Below are 24,353 nucleotides of genomic sequence, written 5' to 3' on the forward strand. Positions count from 1 at the left end.
TTCAATTTTCTTCCCTTCCAAAAACTTTAGTGAGCTATCCGCTGTTTTATAGTTGCTGAAGGTGGGATGTGGAAGCGCGGCAGACATACTTCATTGGCCAGATTGCCATTTGCRCGGTTGTTGGGGGTATGCCCCCCTTATTTACATATCRTTATGCAGCAAAGRGCGTGATTTTTAATATGGTAAGCAGGGATAATGAGGCTAGGGGTACTATAGGTCAACAGTTAGTCTGTGAGCAGCAATTATTTTTTGGGATGCAACCCTTTGTGGTCGGGGCGGACCGTGATATCTCCATATCGCTCCCTCCTCCGCCGTGCAGCTGGAACAAACTATCTGGCCTTCACCAGCTAGTTCGTTACTCATGTTGCAAAAGGGTGGTGTGCTTTGGCTGCCACATACTGTTTTTCCCGTGTGCCCCCTTATCTTTCTCCCTGAATTCTCTCTTGTTCCCACATCACAACAAAGATATAAATGAGTTAAAGGACTGGGCAAATTGGGTAGGGTAGGGTAGATCTGCTGATGAGCCTTGACTACAGTACAGCCTCTGGTACAGAAGGTAAATCCCTAATTGCTGAAACTAGGGGAAGGATCACTCTCTCTATGCCCTCGGTATCTGCTGCTGCCTGAATTTTGATCTGTGGTAATTCCCGTGTTTGTTACAGGCCTTCTGCTGGTGTCTTTCTAACGTTCCCTAATACCTGTTATGTTGAGCATTGGCCTTGTAGCCTGTTCTGTCGTAGAACAGAGTTTTGCTCACAAGTTGATCTGGAGAGTGATTATTTATGGAACTGATATACGAACACAGAATTACTTACGAATGCATTATTCATATATAACTTAAATATTGATCAATTATTTTAAAAACAGTGGACCAGATCTGTTATGGACGTCTCACCCTATGTAAGCAAACGGCAGATGTACAATGTACAATGCCCATTCAGAGTAAATGCATAGCCTTGCAGTTGTTCTGCATTTCATTCTGCCGCAGAAGTAGCCTTTGGGTAGACCAGGCAAGTGACAGTGACACACATTAGTTCCTTGAAATATGGAAATCCCTTGGCAGAGAAGCACAGTTAGCCTTGCTGAGTGTTTGGGAAGTCCAGACTAAGTAGTATTCCTTCTCTTCCAGTTCTCCTATGACAGCAGTATTGGTATAAGATTTTTTTTCATTTAAAATGGTATGGATTCGTATGCTCAGATTTGATTATAGACTCAATACCGGTTTTAACTCCAACTGTATTTGTTTTTAACTTCTAAAAAAAACAGAGATTGACTGCGCTGTCTGTTTGGGACAGGTTAGGAAAAGAGCTTCCAACTTCCCTTAAGTTTAAAGTTGTCCTTGTGATGCTTGAACAGCTAATATAGTTATTATTGATGGAGAAGATGTATTCTTGGCTGACTTCATAACAGGTGAATCAGAATACTAGCACTTTGAGGAGCAGATTTGAGTAGGGCACATGCAAATGCATCAACAGAGAAATAATTGCTTTTTATTTTAAAGAGGTAGCGTAAGCCTGCCCTTTTTTAATATGTACGTGTCTAATGTTTTTCTGAAAATACTTATGAATTAACATTTGTTTCCTTCCTCACACTTTTGTGCATTCTTAAAATATTTTGCAATCATTTCTACTTGACCTTATACCCTAAAATTTTAATCAATAACTGCTTTAGGTCTCTTGTAGCTTTTGCATAGCTGTGAAAACTGGAAAGTTTTCTATAGCTTCAGTAAGCTAATCTACTGTTGAGAGGCATGTGGTTGCATTGCAGTGCTCTGCACGTCCTTGTTATAAGCAGAAACATGATGTCTTCTGGTAGTCCCAGACCTGGGATGCTTTGGGCTAGCCAGTGTTTAAGGTGATAATGAGCCCTGTGTTAGGGCTTTGGGGAGAAGTTTACATTTACTTACAGAGGTAGATTTAATTGAATAATGTAGTTTTCACACTGAAACCAAACTGTCCACAGAGCAAATTAAATCATAATACAAAAAATGTTTTAGTTATGTCCCTTAGAAGTTAGTGTTGAAGAACTTCAGTTGGATGTTGCAGTCTCACAGGGTTTGGTTTTTGGACATGTCAGCTAATGTACTACATCTTCAGAACTGTAGGGCTTTGTCGGAGGCTGTAACATTCTCTGCTGGCTGCAGAGTATTTTCCCATTGAGTAGCCCTCTAGTACTTGATCTGAAATGAGAAACGTGTGTTACTCCGTATATCCTTTTTAGTAGGAGTTCAGTGAATTTTGATATGTCAAAACTTCATTCTGACATCAACACTTGTTAATTTCTGCAGTTATATTTTTATCTTATGTAACTTTAATGAGCCATATCCTCCTTAACATTACAATAAAGCTTGAAGTTCATATTTCGGAATAGTATGTGTCATTTAAACATCAGTATTATTTCACTAACCCATTTATCACTTGCTAAATATTTGTTACTATTTCTTCCATTGGTCTTTCTGGATGCTAAAATTAGATTTTACTAGGTGATCTTGCATAAAGGATGATTCGTGATTATTTATAAAAGAAGAGTTGAAATAGAAGGCTCTTATTTGTTTCAGTGTGTCAAAATTTGTCTGTGTATGTGAAGTCTGGTGTGTATAAACTGTGTATAAACTCAACTGATCTCACATTACACAAGATAAAATTTAACATCTGTGTTTTTGCAGTGCATGCCTCGTAGTTTTCCTAAATGTAATGTAGTTGTTTGTGGCATGTAGTGCATCTGTGTGTGTAAAGTGAAAGCAGAAGTAATGTGTATGTTAATTATAAACCAAATCACTTATCTTCATACTTGAAATTTCAGCTAACTTTAAAAACACATTTTAACATAAAAATCTAACTGTTTTGGAAGACATGCAAGCAAATCTTTTTTTCTTTTCTGTTAGAACTGTAGTGAAATGCAGTATTGCCAAATCTCAGGCTCTGTACAGTGCCCAAAGGGGGCTGAAAACAAACAACGCTGCTGTGGTCAAAGTTGGAGCTATCAGCATCAACATTCCTCAGCATCCTGCCACATTGCACAGCATGATGGTGCGCAGTTCCCATCAGCTCTCCAAGCAGATTTCAGATCTCATCAGGCAACCATCAACTGCGTAAGTGTGTTTGTAAGGTGCTTTTGAATGCCCATAATTGTCACCAATTTATGGGCTTATGCCACTTTGAGTGTTTGTGGGAGAGTCAGACTAGTATATATAATGTTAGAGTAACAGTATTTTCTGATCTTTGTCTTGATAAATAGCACCCAGCCTACAAAAGAAGATGTTGCAACTCCCTTGCCCTCTGAAAAGACTCCAACAAGTATCAATCAAACACCTGTTGAAACAAATGAATTTCCACAGCTGCCAGAAGGCTTAGAAAAGAAGCCTATAGTTCTTAAATTTAGTGCCATGATAGATGGTATAGCTATTGGAGCAGCGCTCTTGCCCTCTCTAAAGGCAGAATATAAGATGGGAAGAATGAGGAGTCACGGAATGACAGGTAATGGTTCTGTGAAACCTTAAAAACATGGCTTTTAGTTTGGTCTTGCTAGAAAAAAATCCAAGAGGACTGAAGATTTATGCTGAGTTACTGCCAGAGCTTTGAATCTGTTGCTGTTGGCTTAGTGGTTTCTTTTTGAATGTGGACATCAATCAGATGTGACCGTATAGAGAATTTACACTGTTGTTGTAACACATGGTTGCCAAAGGCAGAATACAAGAGCACATGGAGACATGTATGTATTCATATATAGCTTCCTCCTAGGAAGCTTTCCTCCCACTGCTGAAATCAGTTTATGATCGTTGATTAATTAAATTCTGATAGGTAGGTTTTCTCAAGAATACTTTTATAGGGCTTCAGTACAGAAGAGCTAGGTAGTTCGACTTCCTTCTCTACCTTATTTCAGTGATATGTTCTTTTTCTTGTTTTAAATAAACAAAACTGAGAATCATGTGGCTGGATATTTATAGCTCTAGAGATCTGTGCCCTTAACTTTAACATAATTTTAAGATTTTTATTCCAAAAGTGTTCTTAAATTTAAAAACAAATGAAAAGTTGTCTTTTGCCATACTTTTTTCCCCATCTTCCTTTTACAGGTGCCCAAACAAGATTTACTTTTGAGCTTCCAAGTCACAGGTTGCGCTTCACTTCTAAAGTCTCTGCCACTGATATGTCAACCATTCCTCCTTCAGCAAGTCTCAACCTTCCTCCTGTCACTATGTCAGGCAAATATATCATGGAAGAACATGATACTTACTCAGACCAAATATGGAGCATAGATGAGCTTCCTGCTAAACAAGGCTATTACCTACAAGGGAACTACCTACGTTGTGTGGCTGAAGTAGGTGTTGAAGGATATAGTTGTCTTTGGTAACTTGTTGAATATTTCCAGCTGTTACATTTCTGTATGTGCATCTTCTTGACCTGCTTATTTTAATTATCCGCCTGCTCCAGAACTCTTGGGTTTGCAGGTTGATCCAAATATATTATTTGTAGTTGCATGAAATTGAAGTAGAACTTTTGTCAGTCCTTAGTTTGATGAGCAGCCAACATATTAAACAGTCAAGAACACTATATTTGGATACTTTGAAGTTTTTTGTTATTTTGTAAAAAAAAAAAAAACAAAAAAAACAAACAAAAAAGCAAACTGGGAAGATCTGTTTAAATACTTTTTTTTTTTTCTTTTTGTAATGACCATGTTTCTCATCAGTGAAGCAGACAAAAGTATGTTATGCGGATGATTCAAATACCATGTAATTTTAAACTGATGCCTTAGATCAGGTAACCCATTTTTGTTGTATATTTTGCAGGAAATTTTTTTTAAAAAAAGTTTAAAGACTATATATGGGGACTATTGTTTTATTTCTTCACCATTACAGATACAAGAAGCTACAAATAACTTTAATAAATTATCTAAAATCTTCTATTTGTAGATAATATGTTCTATTTCTGTGTTATATTGTATACAGATTTCTACAGATAATTTTCACAGAAGAGAGCAAGCGTGCTGCTTAAAAGAAATTGTTTGGGTGGGGAAAAGCCTTTCTACTAGCCACCCTTCTTTAGTTAGGAAAATTGTCTGGCACACCTGTAACAAACACTTCTGATGTTTGTATCCTTATGGGAGCAGTTTATTTAGGTGCTGCTCTTTGTTCAACCCATTTGGGTGTTATCCTGGCTGGAGAAAGACCTTAGGATTTGATCTTACTTTGAAGTTGTTCATCATGAACTGAAATTAAGTATCAATTCACATACTTCCCTGAACTTCTGTGACGTCCTGCCTTTTATTGTTTAAACTAAACTTGCAAGACAAGAGAATAAACTCCTGAGATTGTTAATCGTTCTCACTTTTTCATATGATAGTGTATGTCCACCAATTTTCTGATAGGTATTTACAGCAGAAAAATTGCAAGACGAAACTATTCCACATGCCTTTTTTTTTTTTTTAATGCCAGTAATGATACAGTTATATTATGACTTGAAAATATATGCATAAAAAATGAAAATTGTATTGTTTTGAAAACATAGCTATGGTAACTGTTTTAAAGTTGTGTTTTAAAATTTTGTATTTTGGCAGGTTGGTTCCTTTGAACATAATCTCACAACTGACCTATTAAATCATTTGGTATTTGTGCAAAAAGTGTTCATGAAGGAAGTAAACGAAGTTATACAAAAGGTTTCAGGTAAGCAGAAACACTTAAAGATTTTGCTTAAAGTTGGTTTTGAGCTTTGGTTGATGGTAATGGTATCTGTTTCTCTGGGTAGGTGTTTCTTTCACAAACACCACCACTTTGCATCTAGTACTGCTCAGAGGCCAGCAGCAAAGTTACTGTTTGAAGTAACAGCAGGGCACCTGGGCCTGTCTGTGGCATTTTCAGAAGCAGGAGGTTCTGCTGTGAAGCATCACGGACACAGAGGCTAGTGTCCGGAATGACAAACTCTCTCTGATAACGACCTTTCCTGGGTTTCCTTTGCATACACCTTGTACTCACTTTCCCCACCTTTAAAATGAGGTTCGTCAGTGCATTCTTCTGAGGAAAATGGCTGTGTCATGGGAAAACAGAATCAATACTGGTATTACTTAGTGTCTCCTGACTGGTAACTTACTGATCCTTTGCAGGTAACAAGCTTTAGAACCATATTAAAAGGCATTTAGCTATTTATTTGACTGGTTTGTGTATCATGCTGTAAACTGCAGAAATGACTGCTATTTCTGCCATTGTAGATTAGTTTCTGTTCCCCAAAAATTTTCGGAAGAAAAACAGCATTTTTGTCAAAATCCCATGTAGAGAACAATTGCAAAATTATTCAACGCTGTCTCTTTTTCAGTGTGTTATGGAAACACATGTGCCTCTTTGAGTAGACAAAGTTACAAAACATGTTTTGTTACATAAAATAGTGTTTCTATTGGATTATGTAGACTGAATCACAGTTTAAACAGCATTTAAAAAAGGATCCACTGACTTTCTAGTTCTATTTCTTAATGTTAGGTCTGCATTTGAAAACTGTGAGTGAACTGAAAAGGTGATAACTTGTCACACAGTGATGATTCACTTTAGCAAAAAAGTTTTATTATTCCACGGACTGGAAGAACTAATATGAAATGATACTACTACTTTTTCTGTTATTTGACCACTCTGAGGGAACTATAAAGGATGGAAGCTTTATGTTAGACAAATAACATTTGGTGGATTAAAAAAATACAGGAACAAAATTTATTGTGGATATTACACATGATGGGTTAAGAGGTGAGCAGAAAAGCAAAGAAGTAACGAACAGTAAAAAAAAGTTCCGTTGTTTTTTAGATGGGTCAAAATAATAATTGGTAGATGGGGACAGACAAACAATAATGAATTAGAAAAAGGAAAAGAGATAATTAAAAGATCATCTTAGCTGCCTATTAAGAAATTAGAGGGAGAGGGAGAGAGACAAAAAGCCAAAGGGAAATAACCAGGGGATTAAAGGGAACGTGAACTTCATTAGTTAAGTTTTTAGAGGAGGAAGGATGTGTTTGAGAATGTCACAGGATGACAAATGTGAATAAACATTCAATGGTAAGTATAAGTTCAAGTAGTTTCATTTAAAAAAAATGTATTTTTAGTTACTTTAAAATGCTATTGTAGAAATAAAGCTACCTTTTAGCAGAAAGATTCATTAACTGTTCATGTTAACATTATGAGGAAAAGGGAAAATTAAAGTAGTGACTAAGTGAAAGGAAAATATATACATATATGTGCATGTGTGTACATATAATTTTGTACAAGTGTGCTCACACACAGGTGGTACACACACAAATTTGTGTGTGTGTGTATATAAATATATATATAAAAGGAATCTGCAGGTCTGGATTAGATGCACTCGAGAGTTAAAAGATGTAGTGGAGAAAATGTAAAAAGTCAGAATCTCTCAAATATAAGAAAGATGAAACAGAAATTTAAACAGCGTGATGTTTGTCCCAGGCAAATTACTTCAGCATCGAATAGTAAGAGAACATTTGGGGGAAGAATAAACCTTTGACAGCTGTCATTATTCTATTAGAGGAGTTTTTATAGAGGAGCATAAAATGCTGAAATAGGGAAGCTGTATTAGATTTCTTTTACATCATTTCTCAGTCTCTAGAGTTCAATCTTGTCCTTGTTTTTATCTGTGAAATTCATTACCATTGCTGTTTTTTCGCTTTTCCAGATGATAAGTTTGTATTGCAAGTAGTAACCTGATTTATTTTCACATGTGACTGCTACCTTTTGCACTGCAGTAATTCAGCAGGAACGTGGTCAGGCGCCAGCAATCCATGGGCCTTGGGCACTGAATGCAGAACAGGCAAAAGAACCCACTGGCCTTCTGGCTTGCAACCAAATAATTTGGGTGGCTTTATCTTTCCAATTAGCGAAACATACTCAAGGGGCTTTTCTAACTCTGTTTTCCATTCTGCTAACACATGGATTGCACATTGTCCTAATATAAAAACTGGATAAGTACCAATTATATAAGGTGCAGCTGCGTGGATTGAAAGCTGGTTAATGAACGGAGTAGTTCATAATAGTGCTGTCTAAAAATTGAGGGTAGCGTTCACGTGAGCGCAGCAGGTATCTGCTTTCAAACCCAGAAGTTTTCTCACTACTTTGTGTAGCTCAGAGATATGAATCTAATCTCAAATTTAGTTTCATTCAAGAAAGCTATCTTCCTTTAATAAGTGGGAGGAGAAATTTGTTTTTTGTTTTTTGTTTTTTTAATTGGAAGATATATTACAAACTCCATGGTGAAATATCATTGCAAAAATAGCCTCTAACATGCACATGGAGAATATATGGAAGACAAGAGATATTCTGTCTGTTCCTCAGAACCCTTAGGCAGCATTACGTCGTTCTGGTTAACAACATTTAGAAAAAACAGCCAGAAGTAGAGGAGGGTATTAAGAGTATTTGGAAGGGAAGCAAACACACTAATACAAAATGGAATGATTAAAAAATTACTGTATGCTTTTTTTTTTTCTAATTAATGCTTAAACCACCTTTTCTTACCACCAAATAACTTTAACGAGAAGAGTTTGCACATATGGAGAGAATTAAAGCCTTAGCCTTTTCCAGTAACAACTGCTTCCTGTAGACTAAAGTTGAATATAGATGAAACCTTGAGGAGACTCCAAGAAAGGGTTGTTTCTTAAGGTTAAGCTATAAAGGGATATGTAAGTTGGGATGCAATATGCCAGGGTAGGGAACCCAACAGTATAATAAAATAATTGCAGAATATTCTTTTCTCCTGTCATTAGAAAATATTCATATGATTGCAATTCTTCTTTTCATGCAGTTTGCACAATACTTGGTCAAGTGTTTACTACTTATTTTTAGTTAATTTAGAGGTAGTTCTTCTGTCTTGAACCTTCTATATGTTTTCATAAATCTTCAACAAACTACTGTTTGAAATGAAACTTGATTAAGTGTCACCTTTTACTTTTTATATCTTTTTTTTTTTTTGAAAGTGTTTTCTTTGTTAAAACTCTGATTGTGTACATTTAATATATACAGGAGGGGAACAGCCAATACCTCTTTGGAATGAACATGATGGCACAACAGATGGGGAGAAGCCCAAAATTCTTCTTTACTCATTGAGCCTACAGTTTAAGGTAGTCTTATGATGACAGAACAATTGTTCCAGATGCCATTAATGACTGAGTATTTGGATCTTTACCTCAAAGCTAATTGAATCAAGAACTCTCTGCATGAAGAAAAAGCCCCAATTCTAAGTTTGGTTCCTGTAATCTTTTTAAAATACCGTAGTGATATCACATATGAAAAATCATTATGCCCTCTTTTTTTGTTGTAAAGTGAAGATTTTTTTTCCCCAATTCTTTTTATGTCTCTGAGCCAGATCGTAAATAACTTTGTACCTTCTTTATTTGCTAGGGAATTCAAGTAACAGCCACAACTCCCTCGATGCGGGCTGTGAGATTTGAAACTGGATTGATAGAACTTGAGCTCTCAAACAGACTACAGACCAAAGCAATGCCTGGAAGTAGCAGCTACCTCAAACTGTTTGGTAAATGCCAGGTGGATTTAAATCTGGCATTAGGACAGATTGTTAAACATCAGGTTAGTGCTCAGCATCTTTGCATGCAGCAGTTCAGACATTATTAATAAACAGAGGGTGATTGAAAAGTACAGAACAAAGCGAAAAGGTTGTCTTACATTGTTTGGTAGTCTGATCTGGCTATGAAGTGGGTGTAGGGTTGTAGGGTTTTTTGTTTTCTTTACATTTCTGAAAAGTTTAAGGATTCTGCAGCATATAAAATTGTGGAGATTTACTTTCAGAATATACTCATATCTATTGTTATGTAGTAGTTCAAAATCAATTTTCTCACTTCAGTATGAGAAGTAACTGAAGATGGCTTTCTGGAAGAGTTAGCAAATCTTTCCTATGAAGGCCAGTATACTTGTATTAAAGACGAGTGTGTGAAGTATGTTTTTTCTTTTTCTTTTTTTTCCCCCCCATCCTATTATTGTCTTGGAACTTATCTGCCCTTTGTGACAGTACTGGCCTTGCTACAGAGCCCAATTCAGAACTTTCATTGATATTGCTATTATTTTTAGGGTACGTGCATGAAATAATAAGGTTAGGTGAGATATAGACTTGGCTTGACCTACATTTTGACCTAGTTTGTCTGTTTTAGTTTGACAATTGTATCTCTTGGATTCTTAAACCCACTGTCACCTGGAATCACCAATTATATGATATGAGAATATTTTGTCATGCCTGAAAAAAATATAAACCTTAGAACCTGCAAATGTACTGTCATTACGAAGGATTTGGATATATAAATAGTTATGTTATTTATTTTTCATGATAAAGTAAAGAAATATCTTTGCGATCAGAATTTAATGGGAGGAAATTTAATATCCTTAGAAGAGCTTTAGATAGAAGAGAAAAAGGGGAAAGGACAGACTGTACTACTTATTGTAAATTTTACATTTTGTCAAATTCAGTAAGTAACTTGATTATTTTTTCCCCTTCCTGACCCCCTCCCTGTTGCAATGTGCCCTCCTGCTATTGTCCCCCCTCTTTTTTTTGAATATTTTAAGGTTTATGAAGAAGCTGGCTCAGATTTCCATCAAGTCGCCTATTTTAAGACAAGAATTGGATTAAGAAATGCTCTCCGAGAAGAAATCAGTGGTTCATCAGATAGGGAAGCTGTGCTTATTACTCTGAACAGACCAATTGTTTTTGCTCAGCCTGTGGCCTTTGATAGAGGTATTAAAGAGAGACAATTGGCACAAATTTATTTTCATACTGACCAAGCTATATGTTTTTTTCAAAGAGGCTTGATTATTCAAGGTTTAGTTTCTCAGGCCAAATAGAAATACTAGGTAAAATAAACTAGTTCAGAAATTTATTTAGGAGATTTATTGCATGCCAACAGATTAATCATTTCTATTGGCAATGAGTTGCACTTGCTGAGGTGATTAGTTTTCAGGTGGGTTGCAGGGAGTTGCTTTGCAAGTCTTTATAAATGAGTAATACTGAGAACATCATTGTTTTCTGTATTTTAATGTGTTAATATAGATACTAAAGGACGAGCTTTGTCTGTCTTGGCCCTTGCAGCACGAGACTGGTCTCTACGTTCTGAATGTGTGCATATGTGTATGTGTTTGCACTCATGAGCATCGTTATAATGCACAGTCTTAAAGTAACAGAGAAACAGTAAAAATGAGAAAAATAGAATTTCAGTGAACATGTGCACTCTTTGAATTTTTTTATTTTTTTTTTTACCCACTTCTGTTTTTCTTCATGAAGCTGTATTATTCTGGCTGAATTACAAGGCTGCTTATGACAACTGGAATGAGCAGAGGATGGCTTTGCATAAAGATATTCATATGGCCACCAAAGAAGTAGTAGATATGCTGCCAGGGATCCAACAAACATCTGCCCAGGCTTTTGGGACCCTTTTTCTTCAGCTGACTGTCAATGACTTAGGAATTTGCCTGCCCATCACAAACACGCCTCAGGTAATCAAAATGTTGGAGTGAATACAGTAGTCTGTTGAAATATCCATTTGTATGTGGTGTATGGTTTTTATGCAGCTGAAATTAATTTGCCATCACTCTAACATAGAAATCATAGGATGCTGACATTGCAATAGTGACGTTGCTTATGATAGAAATGGTATTCCTGTTTATGAAAGGTTATGCATGTTTCAGTTGCTGTGCCCAGTTTGAGACAACCTAATGGTTTCTTGTTTACACCACATATGAGCTCAGTACTTTGGGAAATCCTTGGAAATGTTTCAGGTGGAACCTATTTTCTTGAAACCTGCCATCAGAAATTCCAATTAATACTTTATTTTTCATGTGCTTATAAATAGAAAAACTCTGAAACTTTTGGCTTTAACATAGTTTTCTGACTGTTTTTATTGTGCAGTGAAGTAGTGCAGCTTGTTCTGAGAAGGAATGTGTTTTGTACTCTTGGAAGCCCTTCTGGTTCTAAGTTTAATGATAAATGGCACAGTAATGCATCCGAAGGGTGGCCCTACTTTGTGGCCATGCAGCTCATCTTTCTCTGGCTTGTGCAATTCTCTGAGTGTCTTGGCACCCAGTGCACCATGATCCAAGACATTCCTGGATTTGAGTTTTAGCTCTTCATGTTGATCCTTTCTTCAGGTATACAGGGAAGAAACTAAATCAGTGGTCCTAGCTTTCCTGCAGCAGCTGTGTGCTCCTTCTCTCTTAGGGAACAATTCTGTGCAGACCTGTATTCCTTCTGCTCATCCATCGTTTCTTCCTTGCAAATGATTACAGTTAAGTCTGTCCCTTCATATATAAGGTGAAGGTGTGATCTGCACCTCTTAGGTACAAAATTGAAAATACTACATTACCAATTAACAGCACTTTAAAAAAATACAGTGAGGTAGTGGAGCATTATTAGAATAGATAAAGTTAGATGGATTTGAGAAAACGCCTTGATTTCTGAGACTGTTCACCCAGAGAATATATTAAATTTGGAATATTGCTAATGGGGAATAATTCCAGAAAGGGAAAGAATCATTTTAGTGCTGTAGAAGAAATAGTCATAGTATATAGAAAAGTAAAGGAGTAATGAGGACAATAACATAAAAGTTGTAAGACATAATATTTGGATATTGAATCGTGTATATGGCAGCTATGGAGAAAGCAGATGGCATTTTATGCTTTTATGTTACAAATGATAGTAAATTATAAATGAAATTTTTATGTATGAAATCTTAATAAAGTTGTGTATAGAATAGCGTGTTTACAATATTCATGCTGGATCAAAAGAAGTTTAGCTTTATAAATGGAATGCGTGGGCTTTCTTGCAAGTGCACAAAATTACAGGCCTTTTGTATACAAAGACAGTCAATATTTGTGTTTAAGACTCTGCATTACTGTAGACATCAAAATAAACACAAAAAAATCACGTATAATTTAAAGCAACTTTTTGGCATTGTTCAAGTCTCTGTGCAACTTCTGGGCAATCCTTTTTGGAGAGAAGAATAAAGTCCTGAGTCATGTTCTGTGGCCAATGGCATCATATGGTTCATTGTGCTTGATCATGTAGTTCCTGATCAAACATGGGTTTTCTTTCCTTTTCCAGATAAGCTTGACTCCTTGTATGTTTACAATGTAGGTGTTGCATGTACTAGTAAATAACAGTCCAAGACATTGTATGGACAGATGTGATGCTTTTGAAATTTTCTGTAGAGAAGATAAAGGTACAAGAAGATACAAGGAGAGGATCAGTTTTCCCAGTAGCAGAGGGAAAGATAAACAGTTTTTAAAGCATATATGAAATCACCTTGACTTTGCAATCACCAGTAAATTCTCTCTATGATTTTACTTTCCAGTCTAACCACGCTGCAGATCTCGACACTGGCTCTGCTCTAGTCCTGACCATTGAAAGTACATTAATCACTGCCTGCTCCTCAGAGTCTTTAGTTAGCAAAGGTCATTTTAAAAACTTTTGTATCCGCTTTGCTGATGGCTTTGAGACAAGTTGGGATGATTGGAAACCAGAAATACGAGGAGATCTAGTCATGAATGCATGTAAGTGTGTGTGAATTTCTACTGGACAAGAGTATTTCAGACATAAATCCCCTCTTACATTACACTTTCCTGTGCTTTCAAAACTGCTGAAAATTTCTCCAAAAGATAGAGGAGACTTTGGCCTTTTGAAATCAAAATAATGTGGACCTAAAAGATTGTATTACTGCTAAATGTTGTTTTTCTTTATTAAGGATTACATTACATGTCTGCTTGTAAGCATTTCTCTACATTCTGTCTGACAGATATTGAAAGAATTGAATGTATTGCTTTTATATAACTTCATAAGATCCCAGTAAGTTCTCAGTAGTTAAATATAAATTATTTTCATTTACATTATGATGAAGATTCTAGAATTTATGTAGAATTGTAAGTTTATAGCAACTTGGATGCTACCAAGTTAAATTTACTTTACCAAATAAGAATAAAATCATTTGAGAATAAAAAAATGCAACTCCAATCCAATGCCTCTCATGCTTTATTTGTGTTGGGCAAGAAGCTGAGGTGCAATTGACAAGGGTTCATCTACAGTGACTTGACTTTGACTCTTTGTGCCTAACCAGTGTGTGTGTTTCGTATGCAGGTGTTGTGCCGGATGGTACATATGAAGTATGTTCTAGGACAACGGGACAAGCTGCAGCAGGTAATATACTTTTTTATAATTCAATTGCTATATAAGTAAAGCATTCATAAAACATGAAAACTGATGCTCAGGTTTAATCTTGTGATATCTGATGTATAATTTAATTGGATTTTTTTTTTTTTTTTTTTTAAGTACCCTGCCTTCCTTGTAAAACTCCTTTGTGATTTTATCTGGTTCATCTTTTCAAACTATGCCAGATTTTGAGTCCCATCAGCAACACAGGTTGTAGATTTTTACCTGCAGGGAAACACAGAGTGCATGTGTGTTTGTATGTTCCCTAGCCAAGTTCCTTGTTTGGGGAATAGTTCTTCCTAATAGTAATATTTTCTTCCTGCTTCCTGCCCCTAGAGACTGCCAAATCGCCCAGTGCTTATGATGCTGAGACTTTGCATCCTGAGTTTCATTCTTCCTTCCCCTCTTCCAGAGAGAGCTCTTATTCTTCCCAACTTCCTTCTCTCCCAGCCTCTCCTACTGAGTTCTGCCTTTCTCCAAAGGCCTCAAAACTACCTGTGACTTTCTCGGTTCTCTTACCTGCTGCTTGGTTCTTCTCATTTGTCTGCCCAAATGTTGCATCTGTGATGTCTCCTAGCCCTATAGTTTTGCTAGTTATTGCCACTCATTTGCTTTTCTGTGTTGAGAAGACATAAAAATTGGAACACATTGCAACTATTAAAAATTTGTCTCAGATGGTATTGTGAATGCGGAAAAACAGGATAAATCCATTTAGGGGAAAAGCAGTATGTGGTGTCATTCTGTTAAAGCAAATTCTGTATTTTGATGCTGAAAAATGTCACTCATTAGAAAAATCCTGGGAGGATGTAGTATTCGGGAGACATGTTATTCCTACAATACATTATGACATCTCCCAGCATTTTTACTCAAGACTTGATCTGTAAATAGGTCAGCATTTCTTCACACAGATGGTCATCCTTTAAGTTTCCTGCTGTTAGAAACCCTGTTCTGGAATAGTATACTTGGCTACAGTTGTGAGAACTGAAGTCTGAGATACTTTCTCATCTCCTGGTGATCAGCGTGGCTCAAGGGATTTTATTTGCATTAGGTTTGTTTGTGTGCATCATTTGTGAAAGAAATATAGCTTACTACCTGTGAAGTACTTCTAAAAAGCATTTCAGTTGTGGAAAATGTTTTCCTCAAAGTTCTTCCCAAGTAGGTGGAGAAGACAGTTGTTCATAACTGATAAACATGGTCTTGGCAAACTGATGTGAAACCCAGTGTAGGAATTCTTTACAAGAGGAAACACTGTTCAAAATTTTTCTTTTTTTTTCTTTTTTTTTAATCCAGAAAGTAGTAGTGCTGGAACCTGGACACTCAATGTGTTATGGAAGATGTGTGGTATTGATGTCCACATGGATCCAAACATTGGGAAAAGACTGAATGCTTTAGGCAACACTCTAACAACATTGACAGGAGAAGAAGATATTGATGATATTGCTGACCTCAACTCTGTAAACATAGCTGACCTGTCAGATGAGGATGAAGTTGACACTATGTCTCCTACTGTACATGCAGTAAGTGAATCAACCAAAATAAGTGCTATTAATTAGATAAGGTTTGACAAAGCTTTCCATCAAATGGAAGGGTCTTAGCCTTGAGTTTTTGCATCCAGCATGCTACGGTCTATAGTCGTAGCTCATATAATTCATGTTACAAATCAGAACAGTTTGTGTGTTAGTTTGTCTTTGAAATATGGAGTTAGAAAACAAGAAATCATAGATCGTATTTCTACTGGTCTTATGTGGCGCTACGGATTTGGATTTGGAAACATGGAAATAGTACCTAACTTCGGATATCTGCTTTGGAAAAGCTGTGGCTGTAGATGTGTTTTCTTAACAGGAAAAGAAGTTACTAGCATGATAAGCTAATTAGAAAAACTTTCTTTTTAGTACTACTGCCCAATATACTGTTAACCTTCCTTTTTGATTTCATGTAAAACCTGTTTAACAGATGTTCTTCAATGGCTGTCTTAAATGTCTCTTGCCTGCCAAGTGAAAACTTTATTCCAGAACACTAATGGTCATGTTTGTTGTTTAGAAATCAGGTGGAGGTTCATTATGTGGAGATGCACCCAAGCTAACATTTGGGCAGCGGATTGTAAATCACCTGCTGGGTTTGAGCCCCCCAAACCATCGATACTCTGTTCCTGTAGAATATCTTTTGGGGTCAGCGAAGTGTGACTCTCCTCAGTCTAGCACATCACATAGGAAAGCAGGCAGATCCTGCTCATGGGGACATGTATGTAGTAGTTAAAGTGTGTCTAATTGAATGATGGGATTTGGATCACTGGAAAAATTCCAATCAGCTGCCTTTTGAGTGGAAACTGATTCTTTTTGCATGCAATATTCCAAATTTTAAGGTGTGAAATTCAATTTGTTTATTGTTAAATGATACTCATGTCCAATTTTTATGAGGACACTAATTAAATGTTTACTTTAAATAGGAGATTGTTGATCACCGACGGCAGGGAGCCTCTAGTATCCAAACTGGAGAGCAGCGAGGAAGAAAATTTGTGAAACGTTTAGTCGATATTAGAGAACTCAATGAGCAAGCTAAAGTAATTGATGATTTAAAGTAAGTTGGGGTTTTCTTTATGTGGGTCTGCTTTAACTTGCATAAAGTTTGGGAGTAACAAAACTGCACCTGAGGGGTTTTGGTTTTTTTTCTTTATCACATATTTTGCAGCATTTGTGATAGTCAAGTGGAAATTATTGTTTTGTTTTAAAAAATTGTCCTTGATGATTCTCTAAGAAAAATTCAGATGAGCAAGTACCCTCCCAAATTTCTCCCCAAGTGTCGTATTAGTCTATATTCCTTCTGGGTCTGCCTTACACTGACTGAGCATCATCAGTTTCTTGCCTATCCCAAACTGTAGTTACATCTTGGTTTTTATCACAGGGATTAATAAAATATATTACTTTAATAATGTCCTGTTCATTGAAAGAAGAATAAACTCATTTAAATTGACTATTTTTGCATCTTTCATGATGGTATTTTAAAATTAAAACTTATATACTATACATGATAAAACCCTGAAGAAAGGAGTTCATCTGATAATGCTTACAGCAAGAGGGGAAGTAAATTGTATTAATCATTTTTAGCAGTAATTTTTTTTCTTTTTTTTCTTTCTTTTTTTTTTTTTGCCTAAGGCGCTTTTGCTATAGATGGATCTGTCTGGGATAGTAATATAGACCTTGGTAATTATGTGTTAAATAATACAGAGGAGGCATGTTTTAGTGCTTGTACTTGGAAGAAAATTGCTGTGAGCAGTCAGAGGGCAATTGTATCTGAACTTTGGGCCTTAGGTTAAGTGTTTCTTCTAATGTGAAATACAAGAATCAAAATCAGGTTTTGTGTCTTTCTATTCTGAGTGTATTAATGCCTTACTAAACCCTGATTCATTCAAAATAGCTGATACTTAGCAGAGTTTTGTAAATTATTTAGCGGTGATATTTCTGCAGAATGTAATCTTCTGTAGAAAGCTGTCATTTGCGTGACATGACTGTTGGACAGCTACAGCAGGATCTTTCTCCAGCCTGCTGGCAGTTCTCTGATTTGCCCATTTTGTTTGTTTTTAATTAAAAACAACTATGTCACGTGACTGAAAGTGCACAGAAAGACCTTAAATCTAGGGCTTTTTGAAATAAGAGAGTTGCTGCACTAGCTGTTCTAGTTCTCTACCGTGGTCATCATCATAGCATGCTGTTTGGGATCTCCTTGCATGACAGTATGTTCTGTGTCCTGCATTTGCTCTGCGAAGTGATTTAGAGATAGAAACCTTATAATCAAAAGGTCCTCTTAATGGACAAAATATTATACCTGACAAAAAGTTGTATAATGAAACAAGAACAGATCTTCTGCAGCTGTATTTGGAAAAGGTGGCACTGGTCATAAGTAACCACTGAAAAAATGAGAAAGTGGGATGTTTTACAGGGATATCAGTGTATCGTTTTAACACAGAGATTTTTGAAATGGTGAAAATAGTGTGTGAAAATGTGTGAAATAGTTATCTATTTGTAAGATACTCAGCCATAATTTTTCCCCAGAAAATTAGGTGCAAGTGAAGGAACTATAAATCAAGAAATTCAGCGGTATCAACAATTGGAGTCAGTGGCTGTGAATGATATCCGCCGAGATGTTCGTAAAAAGCTTCGTCGATCCAGCATGAGGGTAAGCAGTATTAAATTATTTCAAAAATACTATAGCCCTTGAATTGCACATTTCTGTCAGTTAATGCAAGAGAAATGTTAGACATGGAAAAAGAAAGGTTAAGAATATCAAATATTTCAGTTACCCATTTAGCTTTATGAGGAGAAGAAGGTTCCCCCCCACCCCCTTGTAATAATAATGATAGGAAAACTGAAATTTTACAGCCACTATATCATAAATGGGTTTTTATTTGCACATTCACAGGAAATAATTGGAAAAAGTATACATGGAGATATGTAGTTTAATCTTTACTCTTAGATTTTAAAATGGCTCCGGATTGGACTGCTGAATGCAAATGTAGAGGCAAGCATGTTATTTGCCTGGGCAAAGGGTAGATATCTGTTGTGTCCCACTTGGCATGTGTGTCAAACAAACCTGGCAAAGCATAGGTTGCAAACTCATGCCTAGTGCATGAGCTCCAAGTGTGATGCTTTATTATTTGGAAGATCTTTGTTTTTACAGTTTGTTTGCAGCTCCTTCGCAAATGTTCCCGTTCTAGCTCATGTTCTTCTGTTACTGTGGTAGTAGATAGGAAGGCTGTGTGCCAAAGTAGTTGGATTGTTGGCTTTGGGCGTGCTTCTCTCTGGCAACAGGACTTTAGCAATGCCAGCCAGTGCGAAAGGTGAACATATATCCAGAGGCAAAATGATGTGGGCAAATGCCAATAAAGAGGAGCACTTGAAGCATTATGAAACAAACACATCTTGTTACTGTACTGGTACACCTGCATAAAGTAAGACTGTAGCTTGCCAGACTCTTTTTTCATTATGCACCAACCTCAGTGTTTCATTTAAATATTCTTTTCTTATTTTAGGCTGCTTCCTTGAAAGACAAATGGGGTCTTGGGTACAAACCCAGCTATAGCCGATCTAAGAGTATTTCAGCATCAGGAAGACCACCTCTGAAGAGAATGGACAGAACAAGGTAAACTTCTGGGAGTCTGAGATCCATGAAAGCAATAACAGCATGTGTGACAGAGGAAACCCTGGGTTTGAGCTGTTGAAGTTCTTTTACTGTAGGCAGCAGCTGTAGGTGGTCGGGTTGGGTAAGAGGAGCTCCATTTGGAAGACAGGAATGTTCTGAATATTAGTTTTTTCACCTTTTGGAAACATCTTTTTTTGACAGGCTCTAGTAGCATGTCATCTGAGGAGAAAGTTTCCACTTCTACAGGAACTTAGGGCTTTTTATAGGGTCCTGTTTTCAAGGCATACTCAAGAAACTTGTAGTGTATAAGTAAAAATGGTACAGAGTAATCTTTCTGGTTTCTATACTTGATTGTCAATCATGTTTTAAGAAGGGATGTTGTAATGAGGGGAAGGAAGCAGAGTTCTTTTAGTTTATGAATGATAATTTTCTTTTACTCTCCTTGCTTGTATTGTGTGTGGCTTTTGTTTCATCATTTAATGGCTGCTGAAAAAACTGCTGCTGTATAATATCTTCTTGTAAAGTGTTTACTCTGATTTTAGAATATGTGTTTGTGAGTCTGTTGCTCCTGTAGATAAAACTGAAGGGTTCACAGTTTGGAATAAAAAATCTTGCTGCATTGTTATGTATTAAATATAGAAAAGTTTAAAATAAAAAAGGTGGAGAGGAGTATTAGAATTCTTTGCATTTTTTTTCTATGAGAATGGCAGTTCTTAAGAGGAATTTGTTTCAAATATGAATACTTGTGTAGAAGTGAAATGCAACTTATAAATAACTCAGATGTGAAAATAACAGAAATACATATTCCAGCAAAAGAAATGAAAGCCTTTAAATAAAGTACTAAAAAGTGAGTTTTTCCAGCTGCCCTTGGAAAGGGAATCTTTCTTTTGAATTAATTAGCATTATTGATGCTTAAAGCAGAGCAAGAATTGCAGGTATGAAGGTTCTAGTTCAGGATCTGTCAGACAAAAAACACTTTCATTTTACCTTTTAACAAGGTTATCTTAAGAGAACCAGAAACTGTACGGGAAAGACAATTAGGCTTTTGTGCTGCTCTGTAATTTATTCTTATGGCTAGCATAATAAGAAACACTTAAGTTTTAAAAAATTTAATGATTACTTTGGTTGTGAATGAAAAATAGTATCTATATGTTCTATAATGCTGAGTAGTTACTTTCACTTGCATTTGAGAATGTCACCTGTCAACTTGTTTTAGGTCCCAGATGGTAAATCGTGTATGGGGGTTTTTTTGTTCGTTTATTTTTGTTTTTTTTTCTCTCTCTATAATTTCTGCATGTTAGCTCAGGCCTGAGAAAGTTAAAAATATATAAATAAGGCAGAGATTGGTTAGCTTGGACTACTGGCCAAGTAATGTGTACCTTCCTTCTTTCCTTCTCCCCCTCCTCTTCCCTTTTCATGTACCATAAATGCTTCAATTCTGATTTAATATTTGCTTCCTTGATAATATGGCAAGCACTGACCGCACTTTTTTTAATTGTTGTGTATTTGTATAGTTAAATGTTTACATGGACACAAAATCCTGTAATAAAAAACTGACAAGATATTCTTGCTGTTTTTGCTTATAGCTCTCGACTAGGAGACAGTGAAGATCTCCCAGATATCCGTGTAGATGCAGCATCTCCTGGGCCAAGAGTGACCTTTAACATACAGGATTCTGTAAGAATTACTTTATATGTGATACTAATTAATGTCTTGTGCCGTTTGGTCACAAGTTCATGAGATAGGTATACCTAGGCAGACCTGGATTGCTTCTGTGTGTGTGTGTGTGTGTGTGTGTAAAAATATTGGTATGTTTTGAAAATAGATTTGTTTTGATAGAAAATAGATGTTTTGATTTCTTAACATGGAAATTAATTGAAATGTTAGGGTGGAAATTAATTGAGATATTTAGGAAAATACTTGAAAGGGGTATTTTTCCAGGCTGACATATAAAATAGTAATATGGGTTTTTTTGTGGGCACTTTTAACAGAAGTGTACAAAAATTATCTAGTACTTTTTGCATTCAAATATATTTGGAGTTTTGGAAATGAGTCAGTTTACTGTAGTCCTACAAGTATATCCCTTTATGCATTTAAAAACGATTGTTGAATATTGTTTTGTTTTCCCATTTTAAAAATGTCACTATTGTGTGTTTTTTTGCATAGCTGAGGTTACTATAATTGTTTTAATTTATATTTTTCTTTTCACTTTTAACTAAGTTGAATAAAACAGTTTTGGGGATTGCACAACAATCCAGCTGTCCAGGGGAAGGGTCTTTTCAGGTATTTCTGAGAAGAAACAAATACTCTTTGCCAGAGAACTAATTTTTCTCACAGGGAGCTGCTTTTCAGCGTTTCATCTCTTTCTGCACTCAGCTAAACAGAATGTATATCAAATTTGAAAATACTTAAATTTAAATTTGTAAAGTAAGCAGAGGAATATGATAGGCTATTGACAGACTCTCCAGAGTGCATACATTTTTATGTAGAGCTAAAACTTAGTACTTTCATAAAATAAATTAGTGGAATTTTGTTTTTGTATTTTCCAAGACTCTGATCGAGCCTGATGTAAAATGACATAAGTCTAGTCTTGACTGATACCTGTCTTGAGCACACTTTAGAGGAGGGCTTTGGTGCCTGTGCAGGTGTCTCCATCTGTTACATGGTGTTCCAACATTGCAGGCATTGACTCCAGTACAAAATAATTGTTAGGTGGGAGGACGTCTTCTCGTACTTTTTTCTGTTGGAATTCCTGTAGCTAATGCAGAGTAAAACATTTTCAAATAACACAGAGCAGGGAATGTGTCAAAATATAATACATGGAGAACAAATTGATTTTTGAAATGCTTTGAAAAGCATGTTTTAGGTATAATAACAAAAGGTTTTTTTAAAAAAATAACTTCTTAGATAACCTACCTTTCTGCCTTCCAACTCACTCTTCTAGGAAGTAGATTCTCACTTCTGAGAGGGAAGGAGAAATGAAGCCTAGAAATGTGCTTTGCACATATAAATATCTTCACATATAAAAGCTGTCCTACCTTTTTCCCCCCTTATACTCAAATATAAGCCCAGTAGCTTAAATTTTGTTGGCCTAGCAGTATGTTATCAAATAGTGTTAAGTGTCAGGTGTTGAATAAAAACAATATTCTTATGATGCCAGTTCTTAAATAAACTTTAACACATCTCTAATTTGAATTTGCAGACAACCACGATGTAGCTCTGTAGTAATACTGCTCAGATAGTGCTGGTGTTAACCTAACACTTCCATATACTTTTCAATTGCATAATAATGGTGTCGGTGTTCCAGAAGTGCTTATGTGGCGCTTGTAGTATAATTTGCATGAGAAATAGAAGGTCTCTTGGAAATTTGGCCTGAAGTTCATTTCATATCAAAGCACTTCTGTCCAACACTGTCCAAGAGCACAGTCCAGTGTTTAAAATGATCCTGTACATTCTGTGTTAGCATTGTGCATGTACATCTCACTAACACTTCTGGGTACTTCCCCCCTTTACAAAGTTGATGATGATTTTTGCTATCTCTTGTTCTTTTCTTTCACAATATATTTTTTTAAATTTAAATGGTATGTTTCTATTACTTCTGACGGTATGAATTGATCAGAGCATGATTTAGCTTAACTAGCATATTTAGCTAACAAATTCAGATCAATCACTAGGCAGTGGCAATGTCTCCCCAGCAAGCTTTCATTTCTGTGATTTTTTTTTCATAATTCATCTTGCAATTCCTACATCAGGTGTCTCTGTATTATGAGGAATTTAGGCATGAGAGCTTCTCAAAACCACTCTTTCCTCCCTCCCCTCGCTCCAGAGCTATCTAATGCATTCTTGAGGGAAACAATATCTGTGGAAATTTAATATCTTTTTGTTTTTCTGCAATCAGTTTCCAGAGGAGACAGAAATGGACCTTTTGTCTGTAACTATTGATGGTCCCTCCCATTACTCATCTACTAGTGAAGGCTCATGCTCGGTATTTGGTTCATCCAAAACTCCAGTAGTCTTCTCACCCAGCATTCCCTTCCAGCCTGAAGGACGTCGGGATGACAGCTTATCGTCAAGCAGTGAAGACTCTGAGAAGGAGGATGACCATGAAAGAGAGAGGACTTATTTTTATAGGAAACCACCGTAAGTAATGGTCCTAATGAAGAACATGCAAATTAAGAAAATACACTTGAAATACTGGCTTTAAGTCTATAAAAGCTGTTATTACTGATGAAGGACTGATTTTTGCCTGAAGTGTGTATGTGGAGGGCAGGTGGAAGCTGTGTTCAGCAGGTTTAACTGCGGGGAGGGAGAAATACTGATGTGAAAAGGTGGCTGCTCTTTATAAAGAGACAACTGTTAAAAATTTTAGGGCTTGGAACAGAACAGAAGAACTTGGAAAGAGAGTTTTTTGAGGCAAAGGGCAGGTTTTAGTGGGAACAGCATTTGTTAGATACAGCATAACTTTGAGTTTTATCCAGCAATTATACCTCCATAAAGTGCATGTAATAATGTAAATGTTATGTTGCAAATAAAATGATTGTATGTATGTTTTCCTATCTTTTGCTTGATTGAGAATTTAGAATAAGGAAGGCTTAGTTCTTTGTAGTACCCCAAGCCAGAGACAGGCCCCTTAGGAATGGCCAAAGACAGGCAGATCAATGTATTGCTGTACATCAGATAAAGCCTTTAACCAGAAACCTTTCAAAAATGTTTTATGCTGAGTGTGAACGCAGTCTAACAATACTTCCTAGTATAAATTCCACACTAATATCTAGTCCACAACTGTGCCTCTGTAGGAATACCTCTCGGAAGAAAGCAACAGGCTTTGCTGCAGTCCACCAACTGTTCACTGAACGCTGGCCAACAACACCTACCAACAGAAGTGTGACTGGCACTACCACAGAGAGAAATATTGACTTCGAACTTGATATCAGGGTTGAAATTGATTGTGGAAAGTGTGTACTGCACCCTACAACGCTTCAGCAGGAACATGATGACATTAGTTTACGAAGGTAAGAAACTTACTACTCAGTTGCC

At 36.3% G+C, this 24,353-nt stretch overlaps 1 protein-coding gene across 11 annotated transcripts in view; it reads left to right on the top strand.

Moving 5' to 3' along the window:
* KIAA1109 (KIAA1109 ortholog) overlaps positions 1–24,353 on the top strand; it is a 129,882-nt gene that overhangs the window by 84,542 nt on the left and 20,987 nt on the right. For 7 of the 11 annotated variants that reach the window (XM_026081481.1, XM_026081479.1, XM_026081482.1 and 4 more), the window contains 18 exons: positions 2,885–3,091; positions 3,238–3,476; positions 4,073–4,317; positions 5,554–5,659; positions 9,002–9,099; positions 9,380–9,565; positions 10,553–10,721; positions 11,265–11,476; positions 13,330–13,528; positions 14,109–14,168; positions 15,471–15,697; positions 16,627–16,757; positions 18,230–18,353; positions 19,207–19,316; positions 20,903–20,993; positions 21,537–21,599; positions 23,215–23,456; positions 24,113–24,328. In XM_026081481.1, coding sequence (XP_025937266.1) covers positions 2,885–3,091; positions 3,238–3,476; positions 4,073–4,317; positions 5,554–5,659; positions 9,002–9,099; positions 9,380–9,565; positions 10,553–10,721; positions 11,265–11,476; positions 13,330–13,528; positions 14,109–14,168; positions 15,471–15,697; positions 16,627–16,757; positions 18,230–18,353; positions 19,207–19,316; positions 20,903–20,993; positions 21,537–21,599; positions 23,215–23,456; positions 24,113–24,328 — 2,925 coding nt within the window. The remainder of the gene's footprint in view (positions 1–2,884; positions 3,092–3,237; positions 3,477–4,072; positions 4,318–5,553; positions 5,660–9,001; positions 9,100–9,379; positions 9,566–10,552; positions 10,722–11,264; positions 11,477–13,329; positions 13,529–14,108; positions 14,169–15,470; positions 15,698–16,626; positions 16,758–18,229; positions 18,354–19,206; positions 19,317–20,902; positions 20,994–21,536; positions 21,600–23,214; positions 23,457–24,112; positions 24,329–24,353) is intronic. The other 4 variants (XM_026081486.1, XM_026081487.1, XM_026081489.1 and 1 more) reach the window with 3 other exon arrangements.

The sequence above is a fragment of the Apteryx rowi genome, unplaced genomic scaffold, assembly GCF_003343035.1.
Source record: "Apteryx rowi isolate R43461 unplaced genomic scaffold, aptRow1 scaffold_55, whole genome shotgun sequence".
Lineage (NCBI taxonomy): Eukaryota > Metazoa > Chordata > Aves > Apterygiformes > Apterygidae > Apteryx > Apteryx rowi.